Genomic DNA, 13,527 nt, shown 5'->3' with positions numbered 1-13,527 from the left:
ACCGGCACAAACGTCTGGGCTCTGTGGCGATGTCGCACGTGAAGGGTATGGTTGGAAACAAGGATGCAGCGCGCAGACTAGAAAAGAAGGCGCGCAATGAGGATAGCCAGTTTGTCTGTCTCGCAGAATAACAGGTAATCCGTGCGTTAGGTCGCCTCGACTGGATCGATCGCGTCAGGCCGTCAGGTCGAAACTGCAGGTGTCCGGGATCGGGATTGGGTGACGCTCACAGGCCGAATGCGAGAAAGTCTATGAATAAGCGGTGTGTTAAGTAAAGTCGCCGGTTTCAGCCTCACAATATAGGCAGCTAAGGTTGAGATAGTAGTGCCTGGGTAAAGAAGTTGAAGTTGAAGTTGGAATTTGGTGAAGTACAGAGCGGCGCAGCGACCACGGAAGAGTTCCAAGGTCAAGTCCTGTATATTTTTGTCTGGCAGAAAACTACCTAACTAGTCATATATAGACAGTCAAAGCGGAGAAAGAAGCGGTGTATTTTAAGCCCAATCAAAGTTAAGTCTCACCTGGTCGCTGCAGTTCTCCGTAGAGAAACTAAGTGGAGAGAGAGCTACCATGGTTCGGAATTGGAACTATGTACATACATACAGTGTACATTTATATTGATTTATATATTTCCCAGAGCATCACTATAATTAATGTTATCATTGCATATATATATGTATATTAGTATATTATTGACTATTGCTCTTGATTCTCTTATATTTCTGTTAGACATACTGCAGAGCCTCTTGATACTTCCACCTCTTTGAGATAGGTGCAGAGTCCAGCATTTAGCCTAACATACGCGATATCCGATATAAAAAAACGTCGAAGATGTACTTAAAGGATGAAACAAAAGAAAACCCCTAAAACACTAAAACAAGAAATACATAATGTACTAAATATTGCTTTTTCTTGATTTTCGTTCCATCTTCGAGCCCCTCTTTATGGGGAGGTCCGAGGTATCATATTTCCGCCTGAGCCTGTGCTCCAAAACATATAAAAGAGAAATCTCACTAGCCTCTTCCTCGGGGAGTGTAACTGGCTTTCTTCGAGCCGCGCGCTGTTTAGTTGCCGCCAAACTCCCAGCGGCTCACACCTTCTTTCTCCGCCTCTTTTTTTCCTTTTTGATTTCTCCTCATGAGGGAAAAAAAGAAGCTTCCCTATCCTCTTTAACCGTCAATAGTCGCATTCCCCGATCTGACTGCAGTATATCGCAAACTCTCCTCTCTACACCTTCCATCCTCCATCATGACCTGTGGTCCGTTTGGTCTCACATCGAGTTTGATCGGCGCCTCGTAGACTGTCGCGGTCGGAGCATGTCTCTGCCGGGACCAAATGTCCGTCTCAGCCTCGATTCCCGACACTTCGCTTGGCCTCACCTCCTCCGAGATCCAGATCCTTCGACAGCAGCAGCAAATTGCCTTGCAGGGCGGCCATGCCGGCAATGGGGTGGCCAGGGGCAGAGGCACCGGAAGAACCAGCAATTCCAGCTCGCGCGCAACCAGCGCTGCCAGCAGCCAGGGCCGTTTGTTGCTGGACCCTATGAGCCTCCGCGCACTATCGCATCAGCTGGATGGGTTGCAGGCTCAGATCAGTCACCGGATCGAATATGTATGTTTTCCCCCACGGTTCTTGACCGCAGGTCCATATTATCGGGAAATCACGTTTCGTTGTTTTAACATAAGACATTCTTGCTAGCTCGAGGATCAAATGCAGCGCTCCATCCAAAACACCTACGACCGCGCGGGAAACGTCATTCGTAATGCCGATGCCGAAATTGCCCGCACCCGTGAAATCCTGGCCTCTATCGACGAGTTGGACAATGAGTTGGCGAAGATCGCTCATATCCGTGATATTGTCAAGTCATTCCGTGGCCGGATCGAGAACCTAGATCACCGCATTGACCAGAGTTCTCGGCGCCGACGGTGATGCCTTCCCATATACACTCCCTCCATATATTTCCTTTAAACCCACACCTACCTTGAAGCGCTCCGAAAGACCGTGTACGGTCATGCGTTCTGCACATCTCACTTTTATTCGACCACTGGATGGTCCGACCGATACACACCTATATTTTCTCCACACAAGTACCCGACCCAGAACATACCAAAGCCGACAGAACAAAAAGAAACAAAAAACTATATATCGAATGTGTCCTCACGGACTCTTTTTTGAATGCGTGCAAACCACCGTATTCATATATGTGCACATTTTATTACTCTGGGTATCTGCTTTATGAAACAATTGGCTGAAAGAACTGCATGCCTCGCGGCACCATCGAGGCGAGACACCGGCGTTGAGCATGCGACCTCGAAGGGACTGCAGTATTTTCAAGGGTGCTTGACCTGCGCCGACGATGGCCATGACAACTCGGTTCCCACCCGGTACTGAAAATCCATGAGATTTGATGACTATCATGAAGGATTTGTAATGTGATTTCAAGCGCATAAACACGATTCGTCTTTGTGTCTTCTTGTTTGATTTGATGCTTCTGCTATTTCCCCTGTTGTTTCGATTCCCCTCTCTGCATGTTGCGTGTACATTGCTCTGGGTTTTCTTTTTCTGCGTTGATGTTGGCCCATTTCCATCGCTGGCATGATTATAGCTTGGCTTATGGTGTTCTGCAATATAATTGGGAACAGTTTCTTCAAACCGATTGAATCGTACGTCGCATTGCATTGCGTCCTCCAAGGTTGACATGAGCATTGAAATGTCAAGGTCTGGATTTGAATATCAAGCAGGTCGTTGGTGTGGTCGCTAGAGCAATATTGAGGCTACTCGCTGGATTTGAGACTTCTTCCGGCGATGAGGGTGGATATGATTGCCTTGATTTGATGAACACCCCTGGTCATTGTAGCTGAGATCTCATTGTAAAAGCCGACCAAAAGGGCGGTCGACGGGCTCCACCAGAGCGCCTTGATCATGTCATCGATATGAGCGCACTGGCCTGTTGACGCGCACCCGGAAGGTGTGACCGCACTGGTTATGTGTGCAGTGTGTAAGATTCAATATATGGAAGTGACCCCACGCGTAGTGACTGGATTTGGCGGGTGCTATTCACGTCACTGGGACATCCGCAGCATCCAACATTGGCACATTCTCTTCACGTAATTCGACTACTTCTCCTTGCGACGCCGCGGATGTATCCACTTTCTGTGCATTCGTGTCGCGCAGCAAGACCGAGTCCTTCTCCTTGCGGCGCTCAACGAGCTTTTTCCCACGTTTCTCCGTCTGAGGGAATCGTTTTTCAGTCCCGCATGAGAGGCACCGGACGACCAGTACATCGGCCCATGGCTTCTTGCCGCCGCGACTTGCGTTTCTGGTTTCATGCGAGCAGGTCACTCCTGGCGTCAGAATTGTATCACAGCGCTTGCAAACTGATCTCTTTAGTGTGACCGGCAGCCGAATCTGCGTCTTCATTGCCACGGCGCGTAGATGTGATACACATACCCTTGAGAGGTTTCTCAATGGCTTTTGAGTCTTCTTTTGATTCACAGGGCAGACTTGTTGTTGGGTATCTACTGTGTGACCATTACCCCCTGAGTCAACATGACCAGCAACTGAGGTGTGTTCATTGTTGTGAACTTTGGCGTTCTGACCCTTGGCGAGTGTAGATTTGTCCTCGAAATATGCAGTGGCTTGGTGTAGATAATCCAGCCGTGCTTGAATATGACTCTGAGAGTTCTTGGAATTCTTGGCTTCCTTCTTTCCTTTGGCTTTGGCCATTCTCGAAAATTCGACAGATCAACAAGTGGATCTCAAAATTGTTTGCTGCAGCCTGCAATTCGAGAAAAAGCTTCCCATTGACGCTAGGCCGAAAGCGGTGAAGTGGAACAACCACGTGATGCTCCCTTGGTGAGGTCTTCGTCCTACCGCCTTGTGACTTCTTCCCTACACCTTTGTCTATCGAGACCTGCCACATTCCCGCGGTCCATACTCTTCTCTTTACTACCTTTGTCTTCTTTTCATTTCAACCCCACTTCATCTCTCTCTTGCAATACTTTTACCTCTTCCCCTCAAAACTCGCCTATTTACGTCGCCATGTCTCACGAGGAGGATCTTATCGACTACTCTGATGAGGAGCTTCAGACCACCACAGCACCGGCCACCACTGCTGCGCCTGCCGCCACCAATGGCGATGACGACAAGCAGGGCGACTTGACTGTAACCGGTGGCCGTCCCGACAAGAAGGGCAGCTACGTCGGTATCCACTCCACCGGTTTCCGCGACTTCCTGCTGAAGGGTGAACTTCTGCGCGCCATCACCGACTGCGGCTTCGAACATCCATCGGAGGGTTAGTCTAACTCATTATTCCCACAAGCGTTCCTCCATTTGTCCAATCTCCAACGTCCGTCCATCCTTTCGGGAAGATTCTTTTGTCGGTATTTGGCAATCAGTCGTGTTTCGAATCTGCAGACGACATGAGGATTATTGCTCCTGGAAAAGGACAATATCCCTTCACAATATATATGTGTTTGGTCCTGTGGCGCTCTTGCGCTCAGCCTGAGCCTCCGTCCCCAACCCTCACGTACTTCGTGGAGATTGGCGCACGCGGTGGAAGACTGATATTTATCACGTTTGTCTCCTTGTGAGGCGCACCTCATGTTGTCTGCAGAATATGATAAGATATCCACAAAAAGCATGGCTTTTGAATGTGACGTACCGTCATGGTGGTTTGATCAAGCGGTGGAAGATGACCGCCCACGCATCAATTTGATGTTGTCGGGGGATGGACGGACATTGCGAGACGGATATTCTTTTTGCTTCTTCTTTCGTCGAACCCAATCTAACATCGGCTTCGCCTTCCAACAGTCCAGCAAGTTTGCATTCCGACTTCCATTTTGAACGTCGATGTTCTTTGCCAGGCCAAGTCCGGTCTCGGTAAGACCGCGGTCTTCGTTCTTACCACCCTTCACCAATTGGAGCCCGTTCCTGGCGAGTGTCAAATCCTGGTCATGTGCCACACCCGTGAGCTCGCTTATCAGATCAAGAACGAGTACGCCCGTTTCTCGAAGTACTTGCCCGACGTGAAGACTGCGGTCTTCTACGGTGGTACCCCGATCCAGAAGGACGTCGAACTCCTGTCCAACAAGGAAACCCACCCCAACATTGTGGTTGCCACTCCCGGTCGTCTGAACGCGCTGGTCCGTGACAAGAAATTGTCCTTGCGCAACGTGAAGGCATTTGTTCTCGACGAGTGTGACAAGATGCTTGACCAGATTGGTACGTGCATGCGAGATATGACTCGACTATTACATCCCACTAACACTCTCCCTCAGACATGCGCCGTGATGTCCAGGAAATCTTCCGTGCAACTCCCGCCGACAAGCAGGTCATGATGTTCAGTGCCACCCTCTCCCAGGAGATTCGTCCCATCTGCAAGAAGTTCATGCGCAACCCGCTGGAGGTCTATGTCGATGATGATACCAAGCTCACCCTTCACGGCTTGCAACAGTACTACATCAAGCTCGACGAGAAGGAGAAGAACCGCAAGCTGAATGAGCTTTTGGACAACCTCGAGTTCAACCAGGTCATCATCTTCGTCAAGAGCACCCAACGTGCCAACGAGCTGGACAAGCTGTTGCGCGAGTGCAACTTCCCCAGTATCGCAGTTCACTCTGGTGTCAGCCAGGAGGAGCGGTAAGTTCATCTGAGTTTGGTATTGGCCGCCGCAATTTGCTGACCCCCATCTAGTATCAAGCGCTACAAGGAGTTCAAGGAGTTCAACAAGCGTATCTGTGTTGCCACTGATGTCTTCGGCCGTGGTATTGATATCGAGCGCATTAACCTTGCCATCAACTACGATCTCCCCGCCGACGCTGACTCTTACCTGCACCGTGTCGGTCGTGCCGGTCGTTTCGGTACCAAGGGTCTTTCTATCTCCTTCGTCAGCAACGAGGATGACGAGAAGGTCCTTAAGGAAATTGAGAAGCGCTTTGAGGTTGCCCTTCCGTAAGTTTCCTTTGATTCCAAATTATAATACCCTCTGGCAAAAGACTAACCATGTTCACAGCGAGTACCCCGAGGCTGGTGTTGACTCCACCACCTACATGGCTTAGACATGTCTAGGTGAAAACTTTGTTGATTTGAAATTTATTTTCCTCTTTCCAATTGTTATGGCGCACTAGCTCGGGTTTTGATATGTTTTTCTCCGCCGTTGGGCGCTGCCTCTACCCTACAGTGGTTTTGAAGTGAGGCACAACCCTTCCATGTATTCGAAAACAGCATGTATTCGAAAACAGCAATGGAAGCAAGAATGGGTTAGCCCTGCACGACTGTTTAGCCGTATCCTGACCGTATCCTGACGGGAACCTTGGGATCTCAATGTGGAGTTGCGATGTCATAGTTATCGACGTCTGCAAGACAAGTCAAAGCCGAAGACAATCAGATAGAAATATGCACCGCCCTGCGGTCGTGGTTTCAACCAGACGACCCGAAGACCCTGCCAAGTATCCGATCCAGTCAGAGTGGATATAGACACCAGATTTCAATCTCCGATCATCTGTGTTCCCCGTGATTTGCCCATAACTGTCGGAGCCGGTCCACCTGGAGCTCTAGGAGCCCAAGAGTAAACCCTCACCATGCAATGTATCTACAGGCTGAATGTATGTAGTCGGTGGTCGCAGTTCCAATCTGACTTGCAGAGCCTTTGTTAGCAACTTTGACCATCCTTTACCCGATCCTTGTATTCGATGTGATTTTGACTAATTCGAAGCACGATGTGAATTTGGGGAAGATATGTGTGCTTAATGTTTGGGATATGTTTTTTGGGATATGTTTTTTCAATACAGCTAGTCGGGGTATGTAATGCTGTTTGATTAGCAACAAGTTCAGCATAAGTATTAGCTGATCATAAATTTACGGTTTCCCCTGCATGCTGCGGAGAAATCATGACAACTGTCAAGCTCTACACACGGCAAGGAAATTGGGATATTCCTGGGGGCTAGTACATACGTAGCAGGATACGAATGATGGATGATCCGGGTATAATTGTCAAGAATCAAGATTTTCTACTCCGAAGTACTGAGCGCCTTGTATACCTTTCCGAGTTAAACTTTGGAAGTGAACATAGCCTTAGAAACATATATATGTACGACCGTTGACCGCACAAAACGTCAAAACCACCTAGGTACATATGTAGAAAGTATAAAGCATAAACAAAGCACATAAAATAAAAGAAGACTAAAATATAAAATACAGGTACCTAATGAATTACCCTGTTTTTGAGACGAAAATCAAAGTCAAAGCACAAAAAGTGGCTTAGCCCAAAGCACTAGAAGATGGAAAGGCACCGCATAGCGCATCATGAAAACAAGGCAGAGACACCGTCCAAACCCTGTCTCGGATTTTCAGTTAAATGTCCAGGGGGCCGTCTCGCTTTAGCGTCGGCTGCTGCTGTGAGTGGCTCTGTCTCATACAAAGGTGTGCAGAGTCTGCGGCATTCGCCGCGTGATTTGAAGATGCTTCATATTCGTAACCAAGCAGCTACAACGTACAAAGTACAGAGTACATGCAAAGTAGCTAGTTAGTTACTCTGTACGGAGTACAATATACACATTACTGTACAGAATACATAGCTCTGTTTATCTCAACACCCCGCTAACCCAATCAACTAGACACAACAGGAAATAGCGTGAGACGGGGTCGATCAGAAATTATGATAGGCCAATGGCCCTGCACTGATATGATCGAGGGACCCATTTAGTACAGAGTGTTTTCTGTACGGTTCAAAATTCTAATCACGCTTTTCTCTCCTTTTTATTTTACATCCGTGAGCTTCCGAGAGAATTCGACCATAGCTGCACATGGCTCTAGGGTTTATCGAAGGTATCTAGGGGCCACTCGGGGCCCCCCGTGAGATTAACTTGGTTTCTGTGAGACGAGACTTGCATTCGATGTTGATCAATCTATGGTAAAACATGTTATTTAATATAATGGTACTCATATATACCCAGTCTAATTTCAGGCCCAATTACGATATTCCAGGCTGAGGCGCAGTCATGACATCTGTGGCTTTCCCCTAACGCTTTAAAATGATTCATTTAAAGCCAAGACCGGTTGTGGCTAAGGGGGAACAACATAGTACATATGTATGTTGCTCTTATATTGAAGATCTGTTTCCGGGTTGCCGCAAACGTGGTTCGTACCCCTGCCACCTGTCAGCATGACTACATATCAATATTTGAATGTGCATATGAATATTGTATGGAATAGAATATACAATGCTATTTACAACGGTCGGTTCTTTCTATTTCCAGCTCTGAGAGAAGAAAGAGAGGGTGTCGGATGTATTGTCATCATTGCGGTTCCACCACAACAACGGGTTATCATTTGCGCACATGCAGATTTGTTTTGTTATTATTACATTGCATGTTCCCCCCAGAGATCTGGACTGGTTCCAAGTGATAGACCTCCCCCCGGCCTACAGGAGATGTGATGGATCCATTGTTCTAGCCCTTTATGTTAGGCCGGAACAGCAGGGACACATTGCAGCCATTGCAGCCATTGCTTGCATTTCACTCTTTGAGCATGCCATAAAATGCCAGGACTATTTTTATGTTATTATCAGATTAAACAAAAAAATTCCCCGATATCAGAAAGGCTCTTGGGGCCGATCCCTTGATGCGGTCGGACAAGCTGCAAGCATCATTGCTTCGGCACGCGCGTCGATCACTACTTTGGTATGCTGGGACTACCAACTCCGCCTCCCCCTTCTAAGGCATGCGGATGGTCGATCCTGGACATCCCTTGTAATTCTCTCAGCCTCCTGCCCTGTGCAGGACCGATTAGTGAGCTACTGACCTCCCCCAGTCGGGCGCTTTGAACGAGTCTAAAGTGATCAAAAGTCGCGAGGATCCTTGGCCAAGTATCGGGTTGCCCTTTCTACTCTTTGTATCACAATAATCTCTTCCAGAAATACAACATTCTTTCCAAGGTTCAAGAGAATGTCGCTGTGGGGTGAGGAAGAGGGGATATTCGACCCCTCTTACCGTTGTTCCAAGTTGTACTACATATGATGTACAATTCTGTGGTACATCGGTCCGGTTGTCAATTGGGTGTCGATCAGGGATACAAAATTGATGCGTTCATCTGCATGTTGTGTGAACCACCCCAGGTACCGGTCCAGGTACCGTATACATGCACACTTGATGCCGTGTACTCCGTATGGGGTTTTAGAGGGAGCCGAAGTAGACTTCTCCACTTGAAATGGTTTAAAGAATGTGCCCGATACGTTGTGATCTTAGGAACTAGAGATTACAATTGTGCTGTCAACTTTGGTTTTAAATGATATACCGGAAGACAAACCCGCGGACATGTTTTCAGGAACAAAGTACAAAAGTACGTTGGCACGATGCCCGATTATAAAATATTTTTTGCCACTTTGTTGACAGGTCTCCATCTTGCCCAACGTCAGTTCCGAGATATGGAGTACAACATATACTTTGTGTGGATTTTTGGAGTGGAGGTAGATGACGAGACCACGGACGCGGCATACCCGTGGACAACGCGTCGAGTGAAAATCCCCAAGAACGAAAGACTTCAAAAGAACAGTACAATATACCGGGAGAAGGAAAAAAGAATAAAAAAACCGCCAGAAGCAGATCGGAGAGAACGTTTGTGGGCCGGTAAACTCAAATTTAAAATTACAGTACTCCGTACTCCGTACTGTTGTGTATGATTGGAAAAAGAAAATAAGTTAAATATAGTATCAGACTATCAAGGCACCAATATGTACGGAGCACATGCCCAACTCCCAAGAGCATACAATATATGCAAGTTGCTATATATAATTATAAACTGCAGATACCTGCTAACTATCCATGTGTCTTAAGTATATACTATATGTAGTATATGAGAACAACTCCAGTCTTCTCTATTGTTCCATATATTGGAGAGCCGCAAAATGGCCAGATGATGTAGAGGCTAGGCCTTTTGCTATGTACGGAGTAGAACGGATCCCAAACGTGTTTATCAACCAAAATACCTAGGTAGACGGAAAGAGAGTAAAAGAAAGAAGATCAAGAAGAAGATTAAGAATATCTGCATCCATCTAGTAGTTTCTGTCAAATATTCTTATCGCTCCTTGATTTCCGTTTCCGGACTGAGGGGGGTCCACGATCATTGAGGGCTTGCAAGTATCAAGGAGAAAAAGAAAAAGGTATTTTGTTGACCGATTGCATTCAATCGTTTTCTCTCTTTTTTTTTTTCCTCCTAAAGCGTAAAGTCAAAAGAGAAATAGAGAAGAGAGAAGATAATCGGCAAAAAGAAACTTGAACGTGGACAACCCTGTCTTTTCCTTCCCCCCCGGTCTAAACTTCCATTCGAATTTCATCCTTCCTGATTACAACTCTCCTTCCCTTTTTTTTTTTGCCCCCCAATCCTCTTCCCTCTTCTCTCCTTCACTCACCCTTCGCTCTTTTCCTCCATTCTCTCGTTTTCTCGTGTTATAGGGAACCTGGACCTTTTCACCTGGGAACTTTCCCGCCCAGTTCCTTCCAGATTTGAGAGATGGCTCCTCCTCCACGTCTGCGCATTCTGTCCGGTGAGTTCAACTTCAACCTAGATCTTAACATCTGGGACATTACGGGGAAAAAGATGGTTCGTCGTCTAACCAAAATCTGTGTAGTCGGTGGCAATGCGATCTCTGCCTTTCTCTCATGGCGACTTCAGGCGACAACTTCCTGCGACGTTACGCTGGTTTGGAAATCCGGATTTGATGCTGTGTCTCAATACGGTGTCTCGTTCAAGTATGTATCCAGGTTCTTGTGTCACAGCCAGATGGCTAATTCCCTCCGCAGATCAAAAGCATTCGGCAACGAACGATTCAAACCCCGACATGGTGAGATTCGGATCTCAACACTCGGCTTTAGCCCTAGCCAGAGCCCCGGCTGACTTGTCCTGATATCTAGTTGTTCGTGCTCCCGAAGAAGCCTCATCCCGTGAAAATGCCTACGACTATGTCATCCTCTGCGTGAAAGCCCTGCCGGATGTCTACGACCTTGCCTCCGTGATTGAATCCGTCGTCACTCCCCAGCACACCTGTATTCTGGTGAATACCACAAATACCCTCGGCATTGAAGCCCATCTTGAGCAAAGATACCCTACCAACGTCATCCTTTCTCTCGTTTCCAACGTGGAAATCTCCCAAACGGGCCCCAGCGACTTCGAACATCTGAGCTCGAGCGAGATTCACGTGGGCGCAACTAACAAATCTTCCTCCATCCCGACATCAATCCAGAATGATATGGCGGCGGCATTGGCAATGACTTTGAACTCCGGTCAGGTCGACTGCAAGGTTTCGGATAATATTAGACAGGAGCAGTTCGACCGAATGATTGGGTAAGTTCCTTTGGATTCGCTTGAATCAAAAATTTGCGTTTTCTAATGTCTCCCAGCCCGATCGCGTTCCATCCCGCGAGTGTCGTGTTCGACACCCCAAACCATACACAACTCCTCGAAAAAACCGGTGTTCGTTCACTAGTAATGGGCATCATTGACGAGATGGTGGAGCTTGCCTCTGCGCACGGCTGCTCATTCCCCAGCGATTTCCGGGATAAGACGGTCCAAAAAATGATTGCGTTGGACTCTCCGACCACAATGTACTCAGATTTCCAGGGCCGGCGCCCCATGGAAGTTGAGACGTTCCTAGGGTCACCAATCAAGTTGGCAATCGAGTCCAATGTTCGCGTTCCCCGAATCGAAACAATGTACGCAATGCTACACCACGTCAACATCGCAAACCAGAACAAGCCCCGGCAGGAGTCTCCACCTGCATCAGTCATGGGTCAGCCGCCTCCCAGATTGTCTTCCGCACCTCTACAGCAGCGACCCATGATGAATGGTGGCCCGCCATCTATGCGTGGAAGCCGAACACCCTCGGGCATGAGCATGCCCCCGCCACAAAGACGAGGCCCACCCCCTGGTATGATGCCGAGAGGCCCAGGTGGACCGGTGCCGATGCCACCCGCCAACCGAGTTCAGCGCGACCCATCATTGGAGGGACTTGAGGAATTCAGCCATTTGGTTGTCTATGATGAACAGGGCGAACCAAGTATACCGCATCAGAATGGAAATGCGTACCCCGAGCCAGCACCTGGCCCTGCTTCTGAATTGACATTAAGGGAGCGAGAGCTGGCTCTTCGTCAACGTGAGCTGCAGCTGCGTGAACAGGAGATGAGCATGCGCCGAGGCCCTCCGGGCCCTCCGGGCCCAGGACGTCGTGGACCGGTTCCCTCCCGTCCTGCTACGGCCTTTGACGAAGAAGATGAGGATTACTTCGACCCGATGGATAACATGGCGATTCCTCACATCGACCCTGACAGTGTCGATATGATGAGCATGACTTCCCGCCGAGGGCGCAAGGGCCCCCCAGCCACAGCCAGTTCCGTAAAAACCCCGAATTCGGTGTAAACGCCCCTCCCTCTGGAGGCAGCCGCCCTTCCTCATCAGCCTTCAACCGATACTTTGGCAGAAAACGCACGAGTGAACGTGTGATGCAAGAAATTCCGGGTCTCCATGATTCACTCATGGACAACCCCATGATGAGCTACTCCTCCAACAGATATGGAGCCGTTGACCGAAACCAGATGCACGTGGATTCTCGAGCCAATTCTTTAACGGCCAGCCACATGGGCGACTACCCACCTCGACCCTTCCCACAAAGCCGGCGAAACAGCCAGACTCCTATAATTCCATTCGGCGGACCCCCGGGATCCCATGGACCCCCTGGCCCAGGAGGCCCCCGGATGGGCCGCCCTCCAATTGCGCGTGAACACAGTCTTGGCCCCCCTGGTGGACCTCACAATGGCCAGCCGTCACCTCCTGGTAACATGCGTACGCCGGTGCCGCGGTATCCTCCAGGACAAGGAAACGCGACTGGGCCGCAGCAAGTTGAGCAACACTATGGGGTGAGCAACGCGTTCCCCGCTAAGGGTCCTCCTAAAAATCAGAATCTGACCGGAAGTGCGAGCGCCAGCGCGGGGAGTGGTGATAGTGGAGCCAGTGCAAATATTGATTCCGAACCCTCATCTCACAGCAGTCAGGTCAGCCTCGGCGGCCAGGGGATTGCGACGCCCGTTCGCTAAAAAAAAACGGGTTTCTCTCCGCCTTTTCCAACGGCTGACCGGCGTTCCATGATTGAATTCCCTTTTCGGCATTGCATTCTTCCTCGGCTTGGACGATCATCGTCCGCCGAAATTGGTCATGTTTGGACCTTTTTGCATCATGGTGTCATTATGCGGGGACTTTATTCTTCGGTCCCGTGCTTTCGAAGCACTGGTTAATACTCTGTTGCTCGCTTCTTTACATATACATGAGGGACATAGGGGTATTCGTTGCTCATTTTTCTGTTTTCTGTTTCGGAGTGCGGTTGGGATAACGGGGTGTGCGTGCGTGTTTTGTCCTTTTTTTGTGTGATTTGCTCTGCATCGATACTCATCCTGTTTCGCGGCATTATCGATTTTTAATGAGGCCACTACGCGAGCCTAGACTGGGACATCCTTACCCTTGCTGTTTCTCTTCCTCCTACCT

The 13,527-nt window shown here is 48.7% G+C and overlaps 5 protein-coding genes across 5 annotated transcripts; 4 read left to right on the top strand and 1 right to left on the bottom strand.

Annotated features, from left to right (window-relative positions):
- Positions 1–29: 29 nt before the first annotated feature.
- N7471_011771 (uncharacterized protein) lies at positions 30–255 on the top strand (the record flags this gene model as incomplete). Its single annotated transcript, XM_057284490.1, has 2 exons — positions 30–113; positions 151–255. The coding sequence occupies 2 exons, from the start codon at positions 30–32 to the stop codon at positions 253–255; spliced, it is 189 nt and encodes a 62-aa protein (XP_057130756.1).
- A 1,077-nt stretch (positions 256–1,332) lies between these two features.
- On the top strand, positions 1,333–1,926 carry N7471_011770 (uncharacterized protein; the record flags this gene model as incomplete). The annotated part of the gene is made up of 2 exons (XM_057284489.1): positions 1,333–1,608; positions 1,696–1,926. The coding sequence occupies 2 exons, from the start codon at positions 1,333–1,335 to the stop codon at positions 1,924–1,926; spliced, it is 507 nt and encodes a 168-aa protein (XP_057130755.1).
- A 1,128-nt stretch (positions 1,927–3,054) lies between these two features.
- Positions 3,055–3,723, bottom strand: N7471_011769 (ribonuclease P Rpr2/Rpp21/SNM1 subunit; the record flags this gene model as incomplete). The annotated part of the gene is made up of 1 exon (XM_057284488.1): positions 3,055–3,723. The coding sequence occupies one exon, from the start codon at positions 3,721–3,723 to the stop codon at positions 3,055–3,057; it is 669 nt and encodes a 222-aa protein (XP_057130754.1).
- A 315-nt stretch (positions 3,724–4,038) lies between these two features.
- On the top strand, positions 4,039–6,056 carry N7471_011768 (ATP-dependent RNA helicase SUB2; the record flags this gene model as incomplete). Its single annotated transcript, XM_057284487.1, has 5 exons — positions 4,039–4,291; positions 4,810–5,220; positions 5,277–5,637; positions 5,692–5,949; positions 6,011–6,056. 5 exons carry the CDS (start codon positions 4,039–4,041, stop codon positions 6,054–6,056), a joined length of 1,329 nt encoding a protein of 442 aa, XP_057130753.1.
- Positions 6,057–10,506: 4,450 nt separating this feature from the next.
- Positions 10,507–13,082, top strand: N7471_011767 (ketopantoate reductase family protein; the record flags this gene model as incomplete). Its single annotated transcript, XM_057284486.1, has 5 exons — positions 10,507–10,745; positions 10,797–10,837; positions 10,908–11,337; positions 11,394–12,404; positions 12,431–13,082. The coding sequence occupies 5 exons, from the start codon at positions 10,507–10,509 to the stop codon at positions 13,080–13,082; spliced, it is 2,373 nt and encodes a 790-aa protein (XP_057130752.1).
- Between the last annotated feature and the right edge of the window lie 445 nt (positions 13,083–13,527).

This window comes from Penicillium samsonianum (assembly GCF_028829775.1).
Source record: "Penicillium samsonianum strain IBT 33392 chromosome Unknown utg000007l_segment0_segment0, whole genome shotgun sequence".
Classification (NCBI taxonomy): Eukaryota; Fungi; Ascomycota; class Eurotiomycetes; order Eurotiales; family Aspergillaceae; genus Penicillium; species Penicillium samsonianum.
This window is presented reverse-complemented; position numbering and strand designations above follow the sequence as displayed.